General features: G+C 37.4%; 2 protein-coding genes and 1 long non-coding RNA gene across 6 annotated transcripts; 1 reads left to right on the top strand and 2 right to left on the bottom strand.

Moving 5' to 3' along the window:
• Nucleotides 1-1,313, bottom strand: LOC138315036 (uncharacterized). Its single transcript, XR_011207454.1, has 2 exons — nucleotides 858-1,313; nucleotides 1-780 (listed from the first exon to the last, which is right to left on the bottom strand). It is a non-coding gene; the product is annotated as an uncharacterized lncRNA (long non-coding RNA).
• A 1,746-nt stretch (nucleotides 1,314-3,059) lies between these two features.
• LOC138315031 (arylacetamide deacetylase-like) lies at nucleotides 3,060-15,061 on the bottom strand. The gene is made up of 7 exons (XM_069255757.1): nucleotides 14,927-15,061; nucleotides 14,052-14,205; nucleotides 11,933-12,043; nucleotides 10,845-10,968; nucleotides 10,101-10,164; nucleotides 4,164-4,285; nucleotides 3,060-3,951 (listed from the first exon to the last, which is right to left on the bottom strand). Exons 2-7 carry the CDS (start codon nucleotides 14,193-14,195, stop codon nucleotides 3,314-3,316), a joined length of 1,203 nt encoding a protein of 400 aa, XP_069111858.1. The 5' UTR covers nucleotides 14,196-14,205; nucleotides 14,927-15,061; the 3' UTR covers nucleotides 3,060-3,313.
• Nucleotides 14,928-20,673, top strand: LOC138315030 (arylacetamide deacetylase-like). Of its 4 annotated transcripts, none has more exons than XM_069255753.1 (7): nucleotides 14,928-15,069; nucleotides 17,368-17,516; nucleotides 17,716-17,826; nucleotides 18,219-18,342; nucleotides 18,906-18,969; nucleotides 19,568-19,689; nucleotides 19,796-20,673. In XM_069255753.1, exons 1-7 carry the CDS (start codon nucleotides 15,054-15,056, stop codon nucleotides 20,431-20,433), a joined length of 1,224 nt encoding a protein of 407 aa, XP_069111854.1. In that variant the 5' UTR covers nucleotides 14,928-15,053; the 3' UTR covers nucleotides 20,434-20,673. The 4 variants fall into 4 exon arrangements, with proteins under 4 accessions (XP_069111854.1, XP_069111855.1, XP_069111856.1 ...); XM_069255754.1 differs by lacking the exon at nucleotides 14,928-15,069 and adding an exon at nucleotides 15,342-15,577; XM_069255755.1 differs by lacking the exon at nucleotides 14,928-15,069 and adding an exon at nucleotides 15,584-15,772.
• The last annotated feature ends 237 nt before the right edge of the window (nucleotides 20,674-20,910 follow it).

Genomic DNA, 20,910 nt, shown 5'->3' with positions numbered 1-20,910 from the left:
ACGTTTTGTTCTGGTCTTTATTATCAAAGTATTACAAATTACCACTGAATGTAACATACATGTACATTTACATACATTTCTTTACATATACTCTCACAGTCCCAATATTATACTTTAAACTTCCATATACTAGTCCTCTAGAGGGAGAATATATATATAAACATTAATTTAATGTGATGAAGAAAAAAATACATATTTATTGCAATGCATATCAGAATATATATCTGAAACTAAAAGATTTTTTTAGATTTTTCTACTATGATAGGTTGGGGAGACACACTAATAATAATATTCATTCATAATGTAATGTTAAATGTTAAAATATTTTGTTGATAATTGTACTATACCGGATTTGTTTGGAGATGGCTAATATAGGCTTTGCCTGTTGCCAAATCCATTTGCATATTATTTGCAATAAAATTTGTTGAAATGAAATAAATTGAAATGAAATGAACATTAATTTAAACAGTATAAATATCCTTTCCACAAATTTAATCTAATTATTATCTTAGTTTGCGTAAAACAGATTCTCTTTATTAAAGTTGTATTTCTTGTACATTTGACCATCACAAACTCTCATATATCATACAATGTGTGAATATGAATGCTTATATATGATGGTTTGGATCCATGAAAATACCAATTTACTATTGACATAGCGGTAAATGTCGCATGAAATATAACGTTTTGAAAGAACCGCCGCAGTCAACGCCATGTTTCAAACTTTCGGGTAATATTACTTACGATACAAAGTACGTACTGTAAAGGTTAAAGTAAAACCTACAAAGTACTTACTGTCAAGGTTAAAGGTTAAAGTAAAACCTACAAAGTACGTACTGTAAAGGTTAAAGTAAAACCTACAAAGTACGTACTGTAAAGGTTAAAGTAAAACCTACAAAATACGTACTGTAAAGGTTAAAGTAAAACCTACAATGTACGTACTGTAAAGGTTAAAGTAAAACCTACAAAATACGTACTGTAAAGGTTAAAGTAAAACCTACAAAATACGTACTGTAAAGGTTAAAGTAAAACCTACAAAGTACGTACTGTAAAGGTTAAAGTAAAACCTACAAAGTACGTACTGTAAAGGTTAAAGTAAAACCTACAAAGTACGTACTGTAAAGGTTAAAGTAAAACCTACAAAATACGTACTGTCAAGGTTAAAGTAAAACCTACAATGTACGCACTGTAAAGCTTAAAGTAAAACCTACAAAGTACGTACTGTAAAGGTTAAAGTAAAACCTACAATGTACGCACTGTAAAGCTTAAAGTAAAACCTACAAAGTACGTACTGTAAAGGTTAAAGTAAAACCTACAAATACGTACTGTAAAGGTTAAAGTAAAACCTACAAAGTACGTACTGTAAAGTTAAAGTAAAACCTACAATGTATGTACTGTAAAGGTTAAAGTAAAACCTACAAAATTGCGTACTGTAAAGGTTAAAGTTAAAACCTACAAAGTACGTACTGTAAAGGTTAAAGTAAAACCTACAAAGTACGTACTGTAAAGGTTAAAGTAAAACCTACAAATGTACGTACTGTAAAGGTTAAAGTAAAACCTACAAAATACGTACTGTAAAGGTTAAAGTAAAACCTACAATGTACGTACTGTAAAGGTTAAAGTAAAACCTACAAAGTACGTACTGTAAAGGTTAAAGTAAAACCTACAAAATACGTACTGTAAAGGTTAAAGTAAAACCTACAAAATACGTACTGTAAAGGTTAAAGTAAAACCTACAAAAGTACGTACTGTAAAGGTTAAAGTAAAACCTACAATGTACGTACTTTAAAGGTTAAAGTAAAACCTACAAAAGTACGTACTGTAAAGGTTAAAGTAAAACCTACAAAAGTACGTACTGTAAAGGTTAAAGTAAAACCTACAAAGTACGTACTGTAAAGGTTAAAGTAAAACCTACAAAGTACGTACTGTAAAGGTTAAAGTAAAACCTACAAAGTACGTACTGTAAAGGTTAAAGTAAAACCTACAAAGTACGTACTGTAAAGGTTAAAGTAAAACCTATACAAAGTACTTACTGTAAAGGTTAAAGTAAAACCTACAAAGTAACGTACTGTAAAGGTTAAAGTAAAAACCTACAAAGTACTTACTGTAAAGGTTAAAGTTAAAACCTACAAAGTACGTACTGTAAAGGTTAAAGTAAAACCTACAAAGTACGTACTGTAAAGGTTAAAGTAAAACCTACAAAGTACGTACTGTAAAGGTTAAAGTAAAACCTACAAAGTACGTACTGTAAAGGTTAAAGTAAAACCTACAAAGTACGTACTGTAAAGGTTAAAGTAAAACCTACAAAGTACGTACTGTGAAAGGTTAAAGTAAAACCTACAAAGTACGTACTGTAAAGGTTAAAAGTAAAACCTACAAAGTACGTACTGTAAAGGTTAAAGTAAAACCTACAAAGTACGTACTGTAAAGGTTAAAGTTAAAACCTACAAAAGTACGTACTGTAAAGGTTAAAGTAAAACCTACAAAGTACGTACTGTAAAGGTTAAAGTAAAACCTACAAAGTACGTACTGTAAAGGTAAAGTAAAACCTAAAAAACGTACTGTAAAGGTTAAAGTAAAACCTACAAAATACGTACTGTAAAGGTTAAAGTAAAACCTACAAAGTACGTACTGTAAAAGGTTAAAGTAAAACCTACAAAGTACGTACTGTAAAGGTTAAAGTAAAACCTACAAAGTACGTACTGTAAAGGTTTAAAGTAAAACCTACAAAATACGTACTGTAAAGGTTAAAATAAAACTACAAATACGTAGAAAGTTAAAAAACCTACAAAGTACGTACTTGTAAAGGTTAAAGTAAAACCTACAAAAAGTACGTACTGTAAAGGTTAAAGTAAAACCTACAAATACGTACTGTAAAGGTTAAAGTAAAACCTACAAAATGTACGTACTGTAAAGGTTAAAGTAAAACCTACAATGTACGTACTTTAAAGGTTAAAGTAAAACCTACAAAGTACGTACTGTAAAGGTTAAAGTAAAACCTACAAAAGTACGTACTGTAAAGGTTAAAGTAAAACCTACAAAGTACGTACTGTAAAGTTTAAAGTAAAACATACAAAGTACTTACTGTAAAGGTTAAAGTAAAACCAAATCAAACCTATATCAGCTTATTGCTGTGTGACAATAAGGTGACTAAAATTAAAATGGGTTAAAAGTTCAAAAATACACTTTGGGATTTCAATGATATGACTGATAACAACGTTCTTGAAGATATTCAATGAATGACGAATCTACATTTTTCACATGAATAAATCCATGTATAATACACATTATACAAGCTATCAAAGGTTTAAAACTACAGTTCTTTCTTCAGATATGCGACAAAATCCGCTGTGGCTTCTCTAGACCGATTTAGAAAATATGCGGGGAAAAACCCGTGCTGTATTCCGTCCCAGTGCACGTGTTTTACAGGAAAGTCTAGATCTTTCCAACGCTTGGCCAACATTAAACCGTCATCTCTCAGGGGGTCATATTCACAAGTTACTAAATACGCTTTCGGAAGCTTGGATAACATTTCATCTTCTAACATTAAAGGAAAAGCAAATACATTGGTAATAATTTTCTCTGCTCTCTCTGCTAGACTTTTATCGACGGGTTTCAAATCCTGGGCGCGGTATTGAGACTTGTATTTTTCCGGCAGCAAATCTACATTCACTTTGGATTTGACAGACTCACGCATTTTCTTTGTAAGGTGTTGATTTTCTAAGAATTTATGTAAATCATCATCATTTCCAAAAATGTGACGTAGATAAAACTGAACCATTCTCTCTGACCTAAGTAAGAATGGGGATGATGTATACGTGTTATAGGAAGGCGTCTTCAGGTCCACCATTTGTAGTGCTGGGTAGATCAGACCAAGAAGACGTGGAGGTTGTCGTTCCTGAGTAAGTTTTGTTCCGACAGCCATCGCCAGGTTACCTCCTGCACTGTCACCTTTAGATATAGGAAAAACAAAGATGTGTTACTAATTATGATTGATGAGGGAAATGAAGTGAAAATCCAATAATAGAACTTAAGACTCTACAGCTATTGATACAGCGGCAGTTAAAACATCGATGTTTGAAAGCAACCTTTATTGTCTCTAGAGTTCTCGAATCAATACGATCTATCTTGATTTCGTTTCAGTCTTACTTCTAAAGACTTACCTGATAATGCAATTCGATTAGCATCAACACCAAATCTATCAGCATGCCTCATGAAGTACTTTGTGGCTGCCAGGCAGTCTTGAAATGGTATAGGGAATGTAAACTCTGGGGCTAGTCTGTACCTACAATATCAATGGTATAGGGAATATAAACTAAGGGGCTAGTGTGTACCTACAATATCAATGGTATGGGGTATATAATCTCTGGGGCTAGTCTATACCTACAATATCAATGGTATAGGGAAAATAAACTCTGGGGCTAGTCTGTACCTACAATATCAATGGTATAGGGAATATAAACTCTGGGGCTAGTCTGTACCTAAAATACCAATGGTATAGGGAATATAAACTCTGGGGCTAGTCTATACCTACAATATCAATGGTATAGGGAATATAAACTCTGGGGCTAGTCTGTACCTACAATATCAATGGTATAGGGAATATAAACTCTGGGGCTAGTCTATACCTACAATATCAATGGTATAGGGAATATAAACTCTGGGGCTAGTCTATACCTACAATATCAATGGTATAGGGAATATAAACTCTGGGGCTAGTCTATACCTACAATATCAATGGTATAGGGAATATAAACTCTGGGGCTAGTCTATACCTACAATATCAATGGTATAGGGAATATAAACTCTGGGGCTAGTCTATACCTACAATATCAATGGTATAGGGAATATAAACTCTGGGGCTAGTCTATACCTACAATATCAATGGTATAGGGAATATAAACTCTGGGGCTAGTCTGTACCTACAATATCAATGGTATAGGGAATATAAACTCTGGGGCTAGTCTATACCTACAATATCAATGGTATAGGGAATATAAACTCTGGGGCTAGTCTGTACCTACAATATCAATTATGGTATAGGGAATGTAAACACTGGGGCTAGTCTATAACTACAATACCAATGGTATAGGGAATATAGTCTGTACCTACAATATCAATGGTATAGGGAATATAAACTCTGGGGCTAGTCTGTACCTACAATATCGATGGTATAGGGAATATAGTCTGTACCTACAATATCAATGGTATAGGGAATGTAAACACTGGGGCTAGTCTATACCTACAATATCATTGGTATATAGGGAATATAAGCTCTGGGGCTAGTCTGTACCTACAATATCAATGGTATGGGGAATATAAACTCTGGGGCAAGTCTATACCTACAACAATATCAATGGTATGGGGAATATAAACTCTGGGGCTAGGCTATACCTACAATTCCAATGGTATAGGGAATATAAACACTGGGGCTAGTCTATACCTACAATATCAATGGTGTAGGGAATATAAACTCTGGGGCTAGTCTATACCTACAATATCAATGGTACAGGGAATATAAAACTCTGGGGCTAGTCTATACCTACAATATCAATGATATAGGGAATATAAACTCTGGGGCTAGTCTATACCTACAATATCAATGGTATAGGGAATATAAACTCTGGGGCTAGTCTATACCTACAATTCAATGGTATAGGGAATATAAACTCAATGGGGGATCTATATAAACAACAATGGTATAGGGAATATAAACTCTGGGGCTAGTCTATACCTACAATATCAATGGTATAGGGAATATAAACTCTGGGGCTAGTCTATACCTACAATATCAATGGTATAGGGAATATAAAACTCTGGGGCTAGTCTATACCTACAATATCAATGGTATAGGGAATATAAACTCTGGGGCTAGTCTATACCTACAATATCAATGGTATAGGGAATATAAACTCTGGGGCTAGTCTATACCTACAATATCAATGGTATAGGGAATATAAACTCTGGGGCTAGTCTATACCTACAATATCAATGGTATAGGGAATATAAACTCTGGGGCTAGTCTATACCTACAATATCAATGGTATAGGGAATATAAACTCTGGGGCTAGTCTGTACCTACAATATCAATGGTATAGGGAATATAAACTCTGGGGCTAGTCTGTACCTACAATATCAATGGTATAGGGAATATAAACTCTGGGGCTAGTCTATACCTACAATATCAATGGTATAGGGAATATAAACTCTGGGGCTAGTCTATACCTACAATATCAATGGTATAGGGAATATAAACTCTGGGGCTAGTCTATACCTACAATATCAATGGTATAGGGAATATAAACTCTGGGGCTAGGCTATACCTACAATATCAATGGTATAGGGAATATAAACTCTGGGGCTAGTCTATACCTACAATATCAATGGTATAGGGAATATAAACTCTGGGGCTAGTCCATATACCTACAATATCAATGGTATAGGGAATATAAACTCTGGGGCTAGTCTATACCTACAATATCAATGGTATAGGGAATATAAACTCTGGGGCTAGTCTGTACCTACAATATCAATGGTATAGGGAATATAAACTCTGGGGCTAGTCTATACCTACAATATCAATGGTATAGGGAATATAAACTCTGGGGCTAGTCTATACCTACAATATCAATGGTATAGGGAATATAAACTCTGGGGCTAGTCTATACCTACAATATCAATGGTATAGGGAATATAAACTCTGGGGCTAGTCTGTACCTACAATATCAATGGTATAGGGAATATAAACTCTGGGGCTAGTCTATACCTACAATATCAATGGTATAGGGAATATAAACTCTGGGGCTAGTCTGTACCTACAATATCAATGGTATAGGGAATATAAACTCTGGGGCTAGTCTATACCTACGATATCAATGGTATAGGGAATATAAACTCTGGGGCTAGTCTATACCTACGATACCAATGGTATAGGGAATATAAACTCTGGGGATAGTCTGTACCTACAATATCAATGGTATAGGGAATATAAACTCTGGGGCTAGTCTATACCTACAATATCAATGGTATAGGGAATATAAAACTCTGGGGCTAGTCTGTACCTACAATATCAATGGTATAGGGAATATAAACTCTGGGGCTAGTCTATACCTACGATACCAATGGTATAGGGAATATAAACTCTGGGGCTAGTCTGTACCTACAATATCAATGGTATAGGGAATATAAACTCTGGGGCTAGTCTATACCTACAATATCAATGGTATAGGGAATATAAACTCTGGGGCTAGTCTGTACCTACAATATCAATTATGGTATAGGGAATGTAAACACTGGGGCTAGTCTATACCTACAATACCAATGGTATAGGGAATATAAGTCTGTACCTACAATATCAATGGTATAGGGAATATAAACTCTGGGGCTAGTCTGTACCTACAATATCGATGGTATAGGGAATATAGTCTGTACCTACAATATCAATGGTATAGGGAATGTAAACACTGGGGCTAGTCTATACCTACAATATCATTGATATAGGGAATATAAGCTCTGGGGCTAGTCTGTACCTACAATATCAATGGTATGGGGAATATAAACTCTGGGGCAAGTCTATACCTACAATACCAATGGTATAGGGAATATAAACTCTGGGGCTAGTCTATACCTACAATATCATTGATATAGGGAATATAAGCTCTGGGGCTAGTCTGTACCTACAATACCAATGGTATAGGGAATATAAACTCTGGGGCTAGTCTGTACCTACAATATCAATGGTATAGGGAATATAAACTCTGGGGCTAGTCTGTACCTACAATATCAATGGTATAGGGAATATAAACTCTGGGGCTAGTCTGTACCTACAATACCAATGGTATAGGGAATATAAACTCTGGGGCTAGTCTATACCTAAAATATCAATGGTATAGGGAATATAAACTCTGGGGCTAGTCTGTACCTACAATATCAATGGTATAGGGAATATAAACTCTGGGGCTAGTCTGTACCTACAACATCAATGGTATAGGGAGTATAAACTCTGGGGCTAGTCTATACCTACAATATCAATGGTATAGGGAATATAAACTCTGGGGCTAGTCTATACCTACAATATCAATGGTATAGGGAATATAAACTCTGGGGCTAGTCTATACCTACAATATCAATGGTATAGGGAATATAAACTCTGGGGCTAGTCTGTACCTACAATATCAATTATGGTATAGGGAATGTAAACACTGGGGCTAGTTTATACCTACAATACCAATGGTATAGGGAATATAGTCTGTACCTACAATATCAATGGTATAGGGAATATAAACTCTGGGGCTAGTCTGTACATACAATATCGATGGTATAGGGACTTATAATAAACAGAAGTATTCAACCTCGTCTTACCACCATATATATATATCAAGTGTAGAACCAATTAATGCCATCACCTCACACGTTTGGATGTCTGAAAGGAATTTTCTACTTTTCAGTGGTCAAGTCAAAGACAGCCTATATGACACTACAATTGCATTAACGGACCAAATAAACGAATATTGTTCACTTACTGGATCTTTGACAATGAGTCAAAATTGATTTGAATTTACGTATATAGCGGAATTCACTAATGTTTGAACATACATCCCGATGGTATACGTACCCAACTGAGACCACCACAGCGGGTATCGATGTATACGTACCCGACTGAGTCCACCACAGCGGATATCGATGTATACGTACCCGACCGAGACCACCACAGCGGGTATCGATGTATACGTACCCGACCGAGACCACCACAGCGGGTATCGATGTATACGTACCCGACTGAGTCCACCACAGCGGGTATCGATGTATACGTACCCGACCGAGACCACCACAGCGGTTATCGATGTATACGTTACCGACTGAGACCACCACAGCGGGTATCGATGTATACGTACCCAACTGAGACCACCACAGCGGGTATCGATGTATACGTACCCGACCGAGACCACCACAGCGGGTATCGATGTATACGTACCCGACTGAGTCCACCACAGCGGGTATCGATGTATACGTACCCAACTGAGACCACAACAGCGGGTATCGATGTATACGTACCCGACCGAGACCACCACAGCGGGTATCGATGTATACGTACCCGACCGACACCACCACAGCGGGTATCGATGAATACGTACCCGACCGAGACCACCACAGCGGGTAATGATGTATACGTACCCGACCGAGACCACCACAGCGGGTATCGATGTATACGTACCCGACTGAGTCCACTACAGCGGGTATCGATGTATACGTACCCGACCGAGACCACCACAGCGGGTATCGATGTATACGTACCCGACTGAGACCACCACAGCGGTTATCGATGTATACATGTACGTACCCGACTGAGACCACCACAGCGGGTATCGGTGTATACGTAACGAACTGAGACCACCACAACGGGTATCGATGTATACGTACCCGACCGAGACCACCACAGCGGGTATCGATGTATACGTACCCGACCGAGACCACCACAGCGGGTATCGATGTATACGTACCCGACTGAGTCCACCACAGCGGGTATCGATGTATACGTACCCGACCGAGACCACCACAGCGGGTATCGATGTATACGTACCCGACCGAGACCACCACAGCGGTTATCGATGTATACGTACCCGACTGAGACCACCACAGCGGGTATCGATGTATACGTACCCGACCGAGACCACCACAGCGGGTATCGATGTATACGTACCCGACTGAGACCACCACAGCGGATATCGATGTATACGTACCCAACTGAGACCACCACAGCGGGTATCAATGTATACGTACCCGACCGAGACCACCACAGCGGGTATCGATGTATACGTACCCGACTGAGTCCACCACAGCTGGTATCGATGTATACGTACCCGACCGAGACCACCACAGCGGGTATCGATGTATACGTACCCGACTGAGTCCACCACAGCGGGTATCGATGTATACGTACCCGACTGAGACCACCACAGCGGGTATCGATGTATACGTACCCGACCGAGACCACCACAGCGGGTATCGATGTATACGTACCCGACCGAGACCACCACAGCGGGTATCGATGTATACGTACCCGACTGAGACCACCACAGCGGGTATCGATGTATACGTACCCGACCGAGACCACCACAGCGGGTATCGATGTAGCCAATATCCTTGTAAACGAATCATATTGGTCTGAAAACGTATAAGTAGACACATAAATCACATTCACAACCAAGGCCAAGTTGCTCAAAATGAGATAAATTTACTCACAGTGTAACCACAATTTCTAAATCATAATATAAAAATCTCATTTAAAACTAACTTAACTCAAATTTATAAAATTCCGAAGCATTTCATTTTTTACCTACCTACTGCTCATTAAAAAAGATGTAATTTATCATATCCTGCATCTAACGAGAAATGACACATTCAGTGATGAATTGAATTATATAACTATTTGAATAGCCAGACACAGTTTCCACAGAACTGCTTCATGTTTTCACATGTGTTTTTTGGGAAGAATATGTCTGTTTGTTTGCTGCTTTACCTAATCATATTTAATCAAGACTTCGTTTCAACTGCTACAAATTAAACACTTGTAAACCCTATAATACAAAATAAAAAGAAGTCCAAGACCCTTGAGAGTCACCTCCATAATTTAATTTTATTAAAGACAACGTAATGTACATGATTTTATAACCAAAACATGGTGGACATTTGACTAGGTACATGTTTATAAGGAGGAGTAGCAATTGAAATGCAAAAGTTAACGGTAAAAGCAGACGACAACGGACATGACAAAACCAAACCAATGCCTCTTTCAAATTAAAACAGTATTCAATATATTTCAAAATTTAATTCATGTTACTCACCCACAGATCCAATTATGAAGCCTCCACCATGAAAAAAAATTAATGCCGGTAGAGGACGCTTTAACCTGCTATCACGTGGTGTATACAGCCTCACTTTCACGCCATCAAACAACTCTTCATTTACCTAGATTAACATACATGTACATGTATAGTATTTTGATTAGCATTTACAATAATTACGAAGGAACAAATACACAATAATATACATGTATCAAGATGTAACTTTACATTTTAGTCATAAAAACAGTCACAAACATATTGATTAAGCTTACATGAGTATGGTTTGTTTTTAGTCATTATATTGCTAGGGAATCAGAGTTAGATGGCTTCTTTGTCACAATGATAACTCTCATTGTTCGTCACGTCATACACAAATAGATATAAATCAAAATGTAACTACATGAAATATGTCATATCTTGTCTTATAGTAACAATTACGTGACGCCTGGTGTTCCTCGTATATTTAAGGAATTATTTTATATTGTTTGTTGTTTACTGGTGTGTAAACTACATTTTTTGTACAGATACATTTTTTTATGTATTTTAAATGATGCCCGTTAGCGCGTCATGTTGAAATATCTGTACAGAAACTGCAGTTTACACACTAGTAAACAACAAACAATAACAATCATTCCTTATATTTACATTTCGACCGACCATTTTATTAAAAAATAAGTGGTAAAATAAGATAAAATTCTATTTTTTTCAATGTTATACGATTGTTGGAACAGCCGGTCAATTGATGGAATCCCGAAACAGCTGGCTTCAATTTGGTGGGATCTTTTTTTATAACATTAATACAATATTTGTTAAATATTTTATTTGCTGATATATAATTTAGATTACAGTCATACCTGCAGTATATTGAAGATTTTTCAAACAGATACAATAGGCCTAATCAACTGCGCATTCACACTACTTGCGGAAGTCAGTGTTCCGGTGTGTGTACTCTTGCACAGCAACCACTGCGTTTACGCAAGTGTAAACGATTTCGCAATTGGTATGGTTATATAGAAAGAGAAAAAGGAAATGTAAATATTAGACGATAATCAAGGAATTTTATTATAAACATTTCGCCAAACACTTACCATGACATCATCGTCAGATAACTCCTCGGCGGTGCGGACTTTTAGCAGGTTGAATGGATTTGTCGCACACTTGGTTAAAGTCGAATAGCCCACGTATTCCTGGAAATCGCACTGTTCAACAGAGAAACATTGTATTTTTAACTTGTAGCTAGCAGTGTCATTAAATGGATCTCAAGACCCCATGAAATCGACTACACAACTACAGTCTGAGGTGATCGGATGGCGTAGTGGTTAAGCCACTCGCTTTTCACCTCGCCGGTCGGGGTTCGATCCGCGGCACGGACGTGAAAAGGTCAGGGGTCACCCACCCGATTACGTGGGTTTTCTCCGTGCACTCCGGTTTCCTCTCACTCTAAGACCCCTCATCCGGGCTATCGAAAGTAATTTGTATAGGTTGTATAACTTGTTTCGCAATCGATGTAAAATAAATAAAGTTAATAACTATAGACTGACTTACTTAGTAATGTTATTTTATTTTAATACAGCGTGGTATTGATTAAAGTCTTATCGAGAGAAATACGCTTTGAATCCAATCCGTAGATGTGGTGGTCATGAGAACTATGTGATTTGATTGGCTTTGATATTTTCGTGATAGGACTTCGTGCAAAAGTGTTAGAACTTTCGTCCATTTTATAGCTCTAGTTCACTTACACCTTCTACCAGACATTGACTAGCACATTATACTCAGTCACACTATAAGGACAACAAGCAATTTAAGTCCTTCGTGTACAGAGTATTGCATTTGTACCAGTTGCCCACATTGCCTGTAAGTTGGGATCTTATCTTTTCTTTTAATCTTCCGATTTGATTTACAGTCTCATTTTTGTATCACTTTTAAGCGTTCGCCCTTGTGAGGAAGGCTGTGGGTTCTGTATCTTGGTTGAGACGCAATAAACACTTTGTTTGATTAAATTAACGTCCGGGGTCATGTGCGGGCGGCCTCCAAATATACTGTATGTGTGTTTTGTGAGACTGTGGTATATTCGTGTTGTGTATTCTTGCATAGTGGAACTCTTGCCCTTTTATAGTGCTATATTTCTGAAGCATGCGGCAGAAATCACCACGCAATACACCCCACTAGGCCACATTATAATGACAGCGGCAAAACCAGTCACTTACTTAATGCTGAGCGCTAAACAAGAGCAGAAACTACAACTGTTATAAGCTATGGTGTGTCTCCGCTAGAGGACAAGAACACAGAGCCTTCCTCACAATCAAAGTCGAAAAGTGAGCTTGCGTCAACGAAGACCTTAGGAAGAAATGAAAAATAATATCCTAAATTTAGTCGCCTTTTGTGACCATGCAATAGGGGCAGCAGGTACAATTCTTACGGTTTACCTGCAACCCAGCAAGTAGGGCGTTGGAATTGTACCTGCTGCTCCTATTGCATGATCGTAAAAGGCGACTCCGTAGGTGGTAGTTACACCTGCTTAGTAAAATTCAACATGAAGGGAGAGGACTAAAGTCGTGTCGGATGGGATGTGTTGTACCACAGAATCCCTCGAAATGCACAAATCACGTCACACACACGACGCAATCAAAATATGTTGTCATTAATGACCTTAGCATTTAGCGGGGTGTTAAACCTAGTCAACAAGCCATTCCATTTATGCTGCGTCGTTCAAAGAATTTGACGTAGTGTCTGGCACAAAATATGATAAATCCTCGATACTTCAAGGGTTACTATTACTGATGTTGTATCTATCCCTGGACTATCGCATAGTAAAACTGGAGGCAACAGAACAGAACAGGCCTTTGATGTACATAAAAATAAAGTATAACTGTACACTTTGGTTGAATGTGTAGCTACGCTGGGCGTCGCTTTCTCTCTGTAGTCTTCAAAGAAAGTCTTTGCAAGCCTGTGATTACTCAGATATTTTCTCTTGAGTTGCCTTCAGTTTTACAATAAGATAGTCTAGGGGCGGTTATAACGTCAGTGCCGAAGTGCCGGAGTATCGAGGATGATCTATAGATATAGTCTTTGATAGCTCACACAGCGGGACCAAATGGTTTACAAGAGAGTAATTTATAAATGAAGAATTTATTAATAAGATTCGAAATTAGGTCTCATTTTTCTGGTCAGAAAGTGTGATCGTTGACAAACAAAATCCAGTCTTACCATGTTAAGTAAAGCTGCTGTGAAGATAGACATGACTCTCTGCTGTTGTAAGTCCACGGCGCCGTCTGGGAAGGGAGAGTACAGGAGATAGGCCAGGCCTATTGCCATCAGGCCCAATACCAGGAGGCAGCTTCGGCACCTCATCTTGTCAGGTCTGACGGTCATTTACATAACGAAGAGAAAAGCCATGTTTATAACAAACAAAAAAATCGTTCGATTTTCATATAGCATAAACAGCAACATGCACGTCTGAACTTAACTGGGAATTGCTTAAAAATATAGGCGGTACTCCTAGCGATCATCATCATCATCATCATCATCATCAATCTTTATTTCCTCCAAAGGAAGATAATAAGTTCAGAAAATCGAGAGAGGGAGACAGAGAGAGAGAGGGAGAGATAGAGAGAGAGAGGGAGAGAGAGAGAGAGAGAGAGACGGAAAGAAGTGGAGGGGGAGGAAGAGGGGAAGGGGGAATATTGCAGGTAGTAGCATCAAGATAGTCAGCAGCGCGACAGGGATATAGACAGGAAACTCATGGAAACTCGTTTTGAACATAAAGAACAAGACTGTGCGACGGGAGGTAACTCGTACATTACAACATCAATAGTACACATTATGTAGGAGCAGTAGTGATATAAACTTGTAAAGCCTGTTGTGTATTTTAGGTCTAACCTATAAAGATTACACAAATGTACATACATGTACATGTAGCCTAGCTACTGCATGTAAAGTATACATGTACGTACAGAGATATACAAGTGACCTAAATGTATATATATATATATGGATAATTAATGTACATGTATACACTGTAGTCCGATCGAATACACATACATGGGCCCGAATAATGATCACCATAGCAATTTATAGAATACCTTGTGTTCCAGTCGTTGACTATGGGGGTGTTGGAGGTGGCTTTGATAGTGGACACTGTCCAAGCAGTCCAGCACCGGATACTTCGGTTTGAGGGTCCTCAGGCCTGCGCACTAACTGTGACAACAAATGAAAATATATACAGGTACATGTAAGCTGTACGTTATATAGCTTTTCTGGGTGTTTCACAATATTTGTTATATACGTGTACAACCTATTTAAGCGCTACGTGTAAAGTTAGATATGATACTTTCCTTGCTTGATTTGATTTTACAATCAACGTAGACTTCGTGTACATTTGTAGTATAATCCTTATACCTCTCTGACATTGTACAGTACATTTATAAATGTATATATATTATATATATATGCACGTTTATAAAAGTGTAGTCTTAATCAAGTCAAATCTTTACCGGAGTTTTCTGACTTCATACATGCTACTCTGAAGTTTCAGTTTGCAAAATTAATGTAGACTAGTTTTCCAATCTGACATAGACATATAAGGTAATACCATCAGGTATACATACATGTGTGTAGTCATGTCATATAGGCATTATACACACATGTAAGCGTTACTTGTTTTCTACATCCACTGTTACACATCGGCATCCACAGTAATCTTAAGGACAATCTAAATTTATATGCAGTATTATGTAAGTATGGGTAGGGGAGAACGAGGACCTATAATGATGTATACTTATGATGTGAAAACTGTTTTTTCGAGTAAATTCACATGACTTAACTGATAGTTCAAATAACAACATCAAGAGAGAAAATATCGGTATCATGGCCATGACCAGGAAGTTGTATAGACAAGATATTGTGACACGTAAACAATATTAGTACATGTAAGTCTTACATTTTAATTTAGTGCGACTTCATTTATCTAACTTGGTCAGTCTGGGTCGATCCCTTTGCGCCTCGAGTTCTGGCGAAATCAAACGTGCTCGTTTCCGGATTATGACGACTGCGGCTCGGACATGCCTTTGCACAATGTAGCCGAAAACGATGTTTAGAAAATCTGGCAATTAAGCTGTTGGCTACATATTGAATGAATGTCTTAACCTTAATTCAGAACTGATTTAGAAGGAAAACGTATCACAGATATAGTTTCACATGCAGTTGCCGTGTTTTTGGTACTAAAGTAATATTCCCCTTAGGCCTTCGACCCTCGGGAGCATCGCTTGTCTGATGGTATCAAATTCTGAAATTGACCGACATGTACGAAATAATTTCTGTTTATTTGGCTTTCTTAACTCTGGCTTATATGAGGAGGAAATTAAAAACATGAAGCTTAACATTATGACTATGTATTTGTGTGTTATGAGATGGACATTGATAATTATACCATTATGTTGTGTATGCTGTTGTATATCACGTTATTGCTGTTGTATAGCATGTGTGTGCTGTTGTATTATGTTGTGTATGCTGTTGTATATCACGTTATTGCTGTTGTATAGCATGTGTGTGCTGTTGTATATCACGTTATTGCTGTTGTATATCATGTGTGTGCTGTTGTATATCACGTGTTTGCTGTTGTACATATCACGTGTTTGCTGTTGTATATCATGTGTGTGCTGTTGTATTATACAATTATCGACCTATTTCCAGGTGGATACGGTGAGTTATCAACCCGAGTAAGTGATATATCCCGAGGCCGGAGGCCGAGGGTTATATCATTTACGAGGGTTGATAACTCACCGTATCCACCTGAAAATAGGTCGATAACTGTTTTATTATATGAAACTTACATATATTTACCCGGCTCTTCAAAAAGAATTAACTACAAAAACAGGATGGTATATGCAAACTTTCTGTTTACAAAAGTAGTTACATGTAGTAATAATGGTAAATATCCAAATGCTCCTTGCTAACGGTGTAGACTCACTGACTGGTAGAACCGGAATATTGTATCAACTGCAGCCCGTCTGGCATTCTTGAACGTTTTCCATAAATTGAAGTTTGCAGTTCATTTCTGTTGATAACCGTTGATCGCAGTAAACTTGCTGCCGTCCGCCATAATAATGACGTCACAATAGACTGTCCCGACGTCATTGAATGAGGGAAACTCCCGTTACGCTATATTTGGGTACGACTCGACGTCAAAAGTGATTATGACGTCACATCTCAAGGGAGTCTTCCTCGATCTATTTTTGACACAGGTTACTGGACTCGCGAGAGGTATCTGGACTGAGTCCAGTAACCTCGCGTGCTTTTCGCCGCCGATTTCGGGGTTGATATGGCAGTTGATGAATACTTCTGAGAAGCGTATCGGCCAATCAAAAGACAGCAAAAGCAGCAGTCATATAATAAATCACGTTATTGCTGTTGTATATCACGTGTTTGCTGTTTATATCACGTGTTTGCTGTTGTATATCATGTGTTTGCTGTTGTATATCACGTGTTTGCTGTGGTATATCATTTGTTTGCTGTTGTATATCAGACAGGATGGGTTGTGGACAGATACTGATCGGAGTGTCACTGGTGGTAGTACTCACAGCTTACCTCCTCTACACACCTTTCCCAGATGACGCCGTGGACGCCAGTAAACAAATGAAGGTGTCCATACAGAGCGGTCTGGACTTAGGCAAGGTGGCTGAGATTCCATGGCAATTAATTGGGTATCCTCAAGGGTTTATTTTAGATATTGTAAGGGTTTTTTTGTAAAAAAAAAAAAAAAAAAAAAAAAAAAAAAAAAAAACGACTACACCCCCCTTAAAAAAAAACCGAAAAAAAAAAAAGAAGTTTCTACTCAATAACGATACGTACATTGTATGTTTCTTTTCCCTAGTGCGACATTCTTGAATACATAGGGTATTCCACATTCCCAGAATGTGTCAGGACAACGGCGAATCCGGGAAAACTTCACGATTCCGCAGACCTATCCGACAACGATGTACAGGTACATGACATTTTTTCTTTGTCATGTTTGCTTAAAGTGACATAAACCCAAAATTAGTTGTTCTGTATGTTTAGAACTGATTTTCTGACTTCTTTCATTACAATGATTGGCTATATCTAAGACGCGATGAACACGTGGGAAATACTATTAATACTAAATTAATTAAAAAATAGACCGTCATATTCTATTTGTTGGAACAAAATAAAACGACTGTTGGTCGAAAGGGCGATGCTATATAATGAATAAAACAGAAGAAAAATAATCTAACAGTCCTTGAATAACGTTTACCATTGATTTCGTTTACCATTTTCTATGAAGCTTTTCACATTTACGATCGTAACAATTTATCTACAAAACATAACCATAGCAACAATCATGCATCAAATTGGCAGGTGACGGAACAGTTATTTGACGGTGTCAAAGTGAGGCTGTATGAACCACGTGACAAAAGGCAAAACCGCCCTCTACCGGCTTTGGTATTTTACCATGGTGGCGGCTGGGTGGGAGGATCAGTGGGTTAGTACATTTAATTATAGATATACTCGGTAGTATATCAACTATAGATATTTCCATATTTATTTTTAGAAACCCAAAGATATTTGTTTATTGTAATAGTACTAGTACTGTTGTGACGTCACAATCGCATTATTGCTCTTTTGAAGTAACAAAAAAAAAAAAAAAAAAAAAAAAAAACAAAAAAACAAACAAACAAACGAAATGTTGAGTTTATCAGGGATGTGTCCTATAAACAAAGCGATCTTATCTAAAGTTGAAAAAAACCCATATACATGACACGATGCATATGCTTTATTGTCGTTTTAAGGGAGAAAACTAAGAAAACTACCAAAATGTAGAATCTTTCTTTTTATTCCTCAATGATACCGGCTGCTCTATCGCGTTTCCAGATACACCACCTCTTTCCTGGATTATTGTATTATGTTTCCTGTTGACGGAATTCTTGTAAAGATTAGACTATTCAAGATAATAAAATCAAGCTATGTCTACAATTACTCGATAACTTACAGTATATTGAGTTCTTTCTTCCACTTAATTTAACTAATATTTTTGATATGTTCCAGAGCAGTACGATTCATTTACAAGGACATTATCCAAGTCAGTCACTGCCTTGGTGGTCTCGGTTGAGTAAGTACCTAAATCTTGCATGATTTATTGATACAATTTTTGTAGATCTGAATGTAATGTGGATTCTCATATCTACTTTTCCCTTTTTTGTACTGTACATACATTTAGCAGTGTTCTGTATGTTGAAAAGTATATGCAATATCTGTATATTCTGCCACAGAGATTAATTAGAACAGGACACAAAGACTTTCTTTCTCTTAATTTAATTAATTCTCTCTCTGAATTAATTAATATCTCCCCTGGCTCTTGACGCTTTCGGCATGTTAAGCTATGTGTCTTGAAAATACTTGTCAAAATAAGAGGATCACATATATAACTCTTTTTAACGCCCTTTTGCATGTTCCAATTGACTTTTAAGGTGACGTCTGCAGTGAGAGGATATACAAACCATTTACAAAACGATAAAGATTATATTATCGATCGTCAGACAGTTTGCGTTTCTACATGTGCTGGCACTTGCACATGCAAAATGCAGTCACGTAAAAACCGGCAAACCTTCAACAGATAATGAAATCTATAAAGTGCAGTGGAAGCTAAAATATGTTGAGGGGCACATTTCTGTCATTGGCTAGTATTCCTTATACCATTGATATTGTAGGTACAGACTAGCCCCAGAATTTAAATTCCCAATACCATTTCAAGACTGCTTGACAGCTACAAAGTACTTCATGAAAAACGCCAGGAAGTTTGGTGTTGATGCAAGCCGGATAGCTGTTGCAGGTAATTGTTAACAATTGAACAAAGTGTCGTGCGATTTTTTTCCATCGTGTGTTTAAGAATAGGTTTATGATAAACAGGTAACGTGTGTCCAATTTTCACTTTAAAGGGGACAGTGCAGGAGGAAACCTGGCGATGGCTGTCGGAACAAAACTTACTCAGGAACGACAACCCCCACGTCTTCTTGGTCTGATCTACCCAGCACTACAGATGGCGGATTTTAAAACACCTTCCTACAACACGTATACGTCATTTCCGTTTGTATTGAAAACGGATAGAATGGTTCAGTTTTTCCTATGGTATGTGTTTGGAAAAGTCGAGTATCTAAAACAGTATTTGGAAAATCAGCATATAACAGAAGAGATGCGCACGTCTGTGAATTCTAAAGTCAATGTAAAGTTTTTACCAGAAAAATACCATAAATTCCCGCCAAATCCTAACGATCTCAAACCTGTCGATAAAAATCTAGCAAAGAAAGCCGAGGAATTTGTTAACAATGTTTACATTTGTCCTTTAATGTTGGAAGATGAAATGTTATCTAAGCTTCCCAAAACGTACTTAATGACCTGTGAATATGACCCTCTAAGAGAAGACGGGTTAATGTTGGCCAAGCGTTGGAAAGATCTAGACTTTCCAGTAAAGCACGTGCACTGGGACGGAGTACAACACGGATTTCTGACACAGGAAATGAAGCGTTCCGTGGAAGCCGTGACAGATTTTGTGGGGTATCTCAGAGAAGAACTTTAACACGAGATAATAAATACATTCAACCAGCGACGTATATAGTATTATATCTAAGTGTCTGATTCAACCATGTACAATTGTTTAATACTTCAATATTGTATTTTACTTTAACACGTGAAAAACTAAATCGTCTTTTTCTAACCTTGGAGGAAAATATTTTTGTTCTTTTCCTCCTTTTGACCTTCTTTGTTTTATTCGTGTAGAAAATGAATTACATTAACTTAATAAATTCCCATTTTGGAAAGCCGTTTTAATTAATTTTTTTTTTTTTATTCCCAATTCTTGATTGTGCTATCATCATAATGACTAATGGTTACAAACAACAAAAATGACATGAATAGCGTCACCAAAGTGATATAAAGGCGGGAATGTATAGCATCTCGTCAATAACCTGAACAATGGACTAGAAATACACTTTCGGTTGTGTTGTGTTTTGTCAGCTAAAGTCGTAAGTATTATCTCCCTTGAACCATGTTTTAA

Source organism: Argopecten irradians, chromosome 2 (genome assembly GCF_041381155.1).
Source record: "Argopecten irradians isolate NY chromosome 2, Ai_NY, whole genome shotgun sequence".
Taxonomy (NCBI): domain Eukaryota; kingdom Metazoa; phylum Mollusca; class Bivalvia; order Pectinida; family Pectinidae; genus Argopecten; species Argopecten irradians.
Note: the sequence above shows the minus strand (reverse complement) of the source record. Positions and strands in the feature narration are given on the sequence as shown.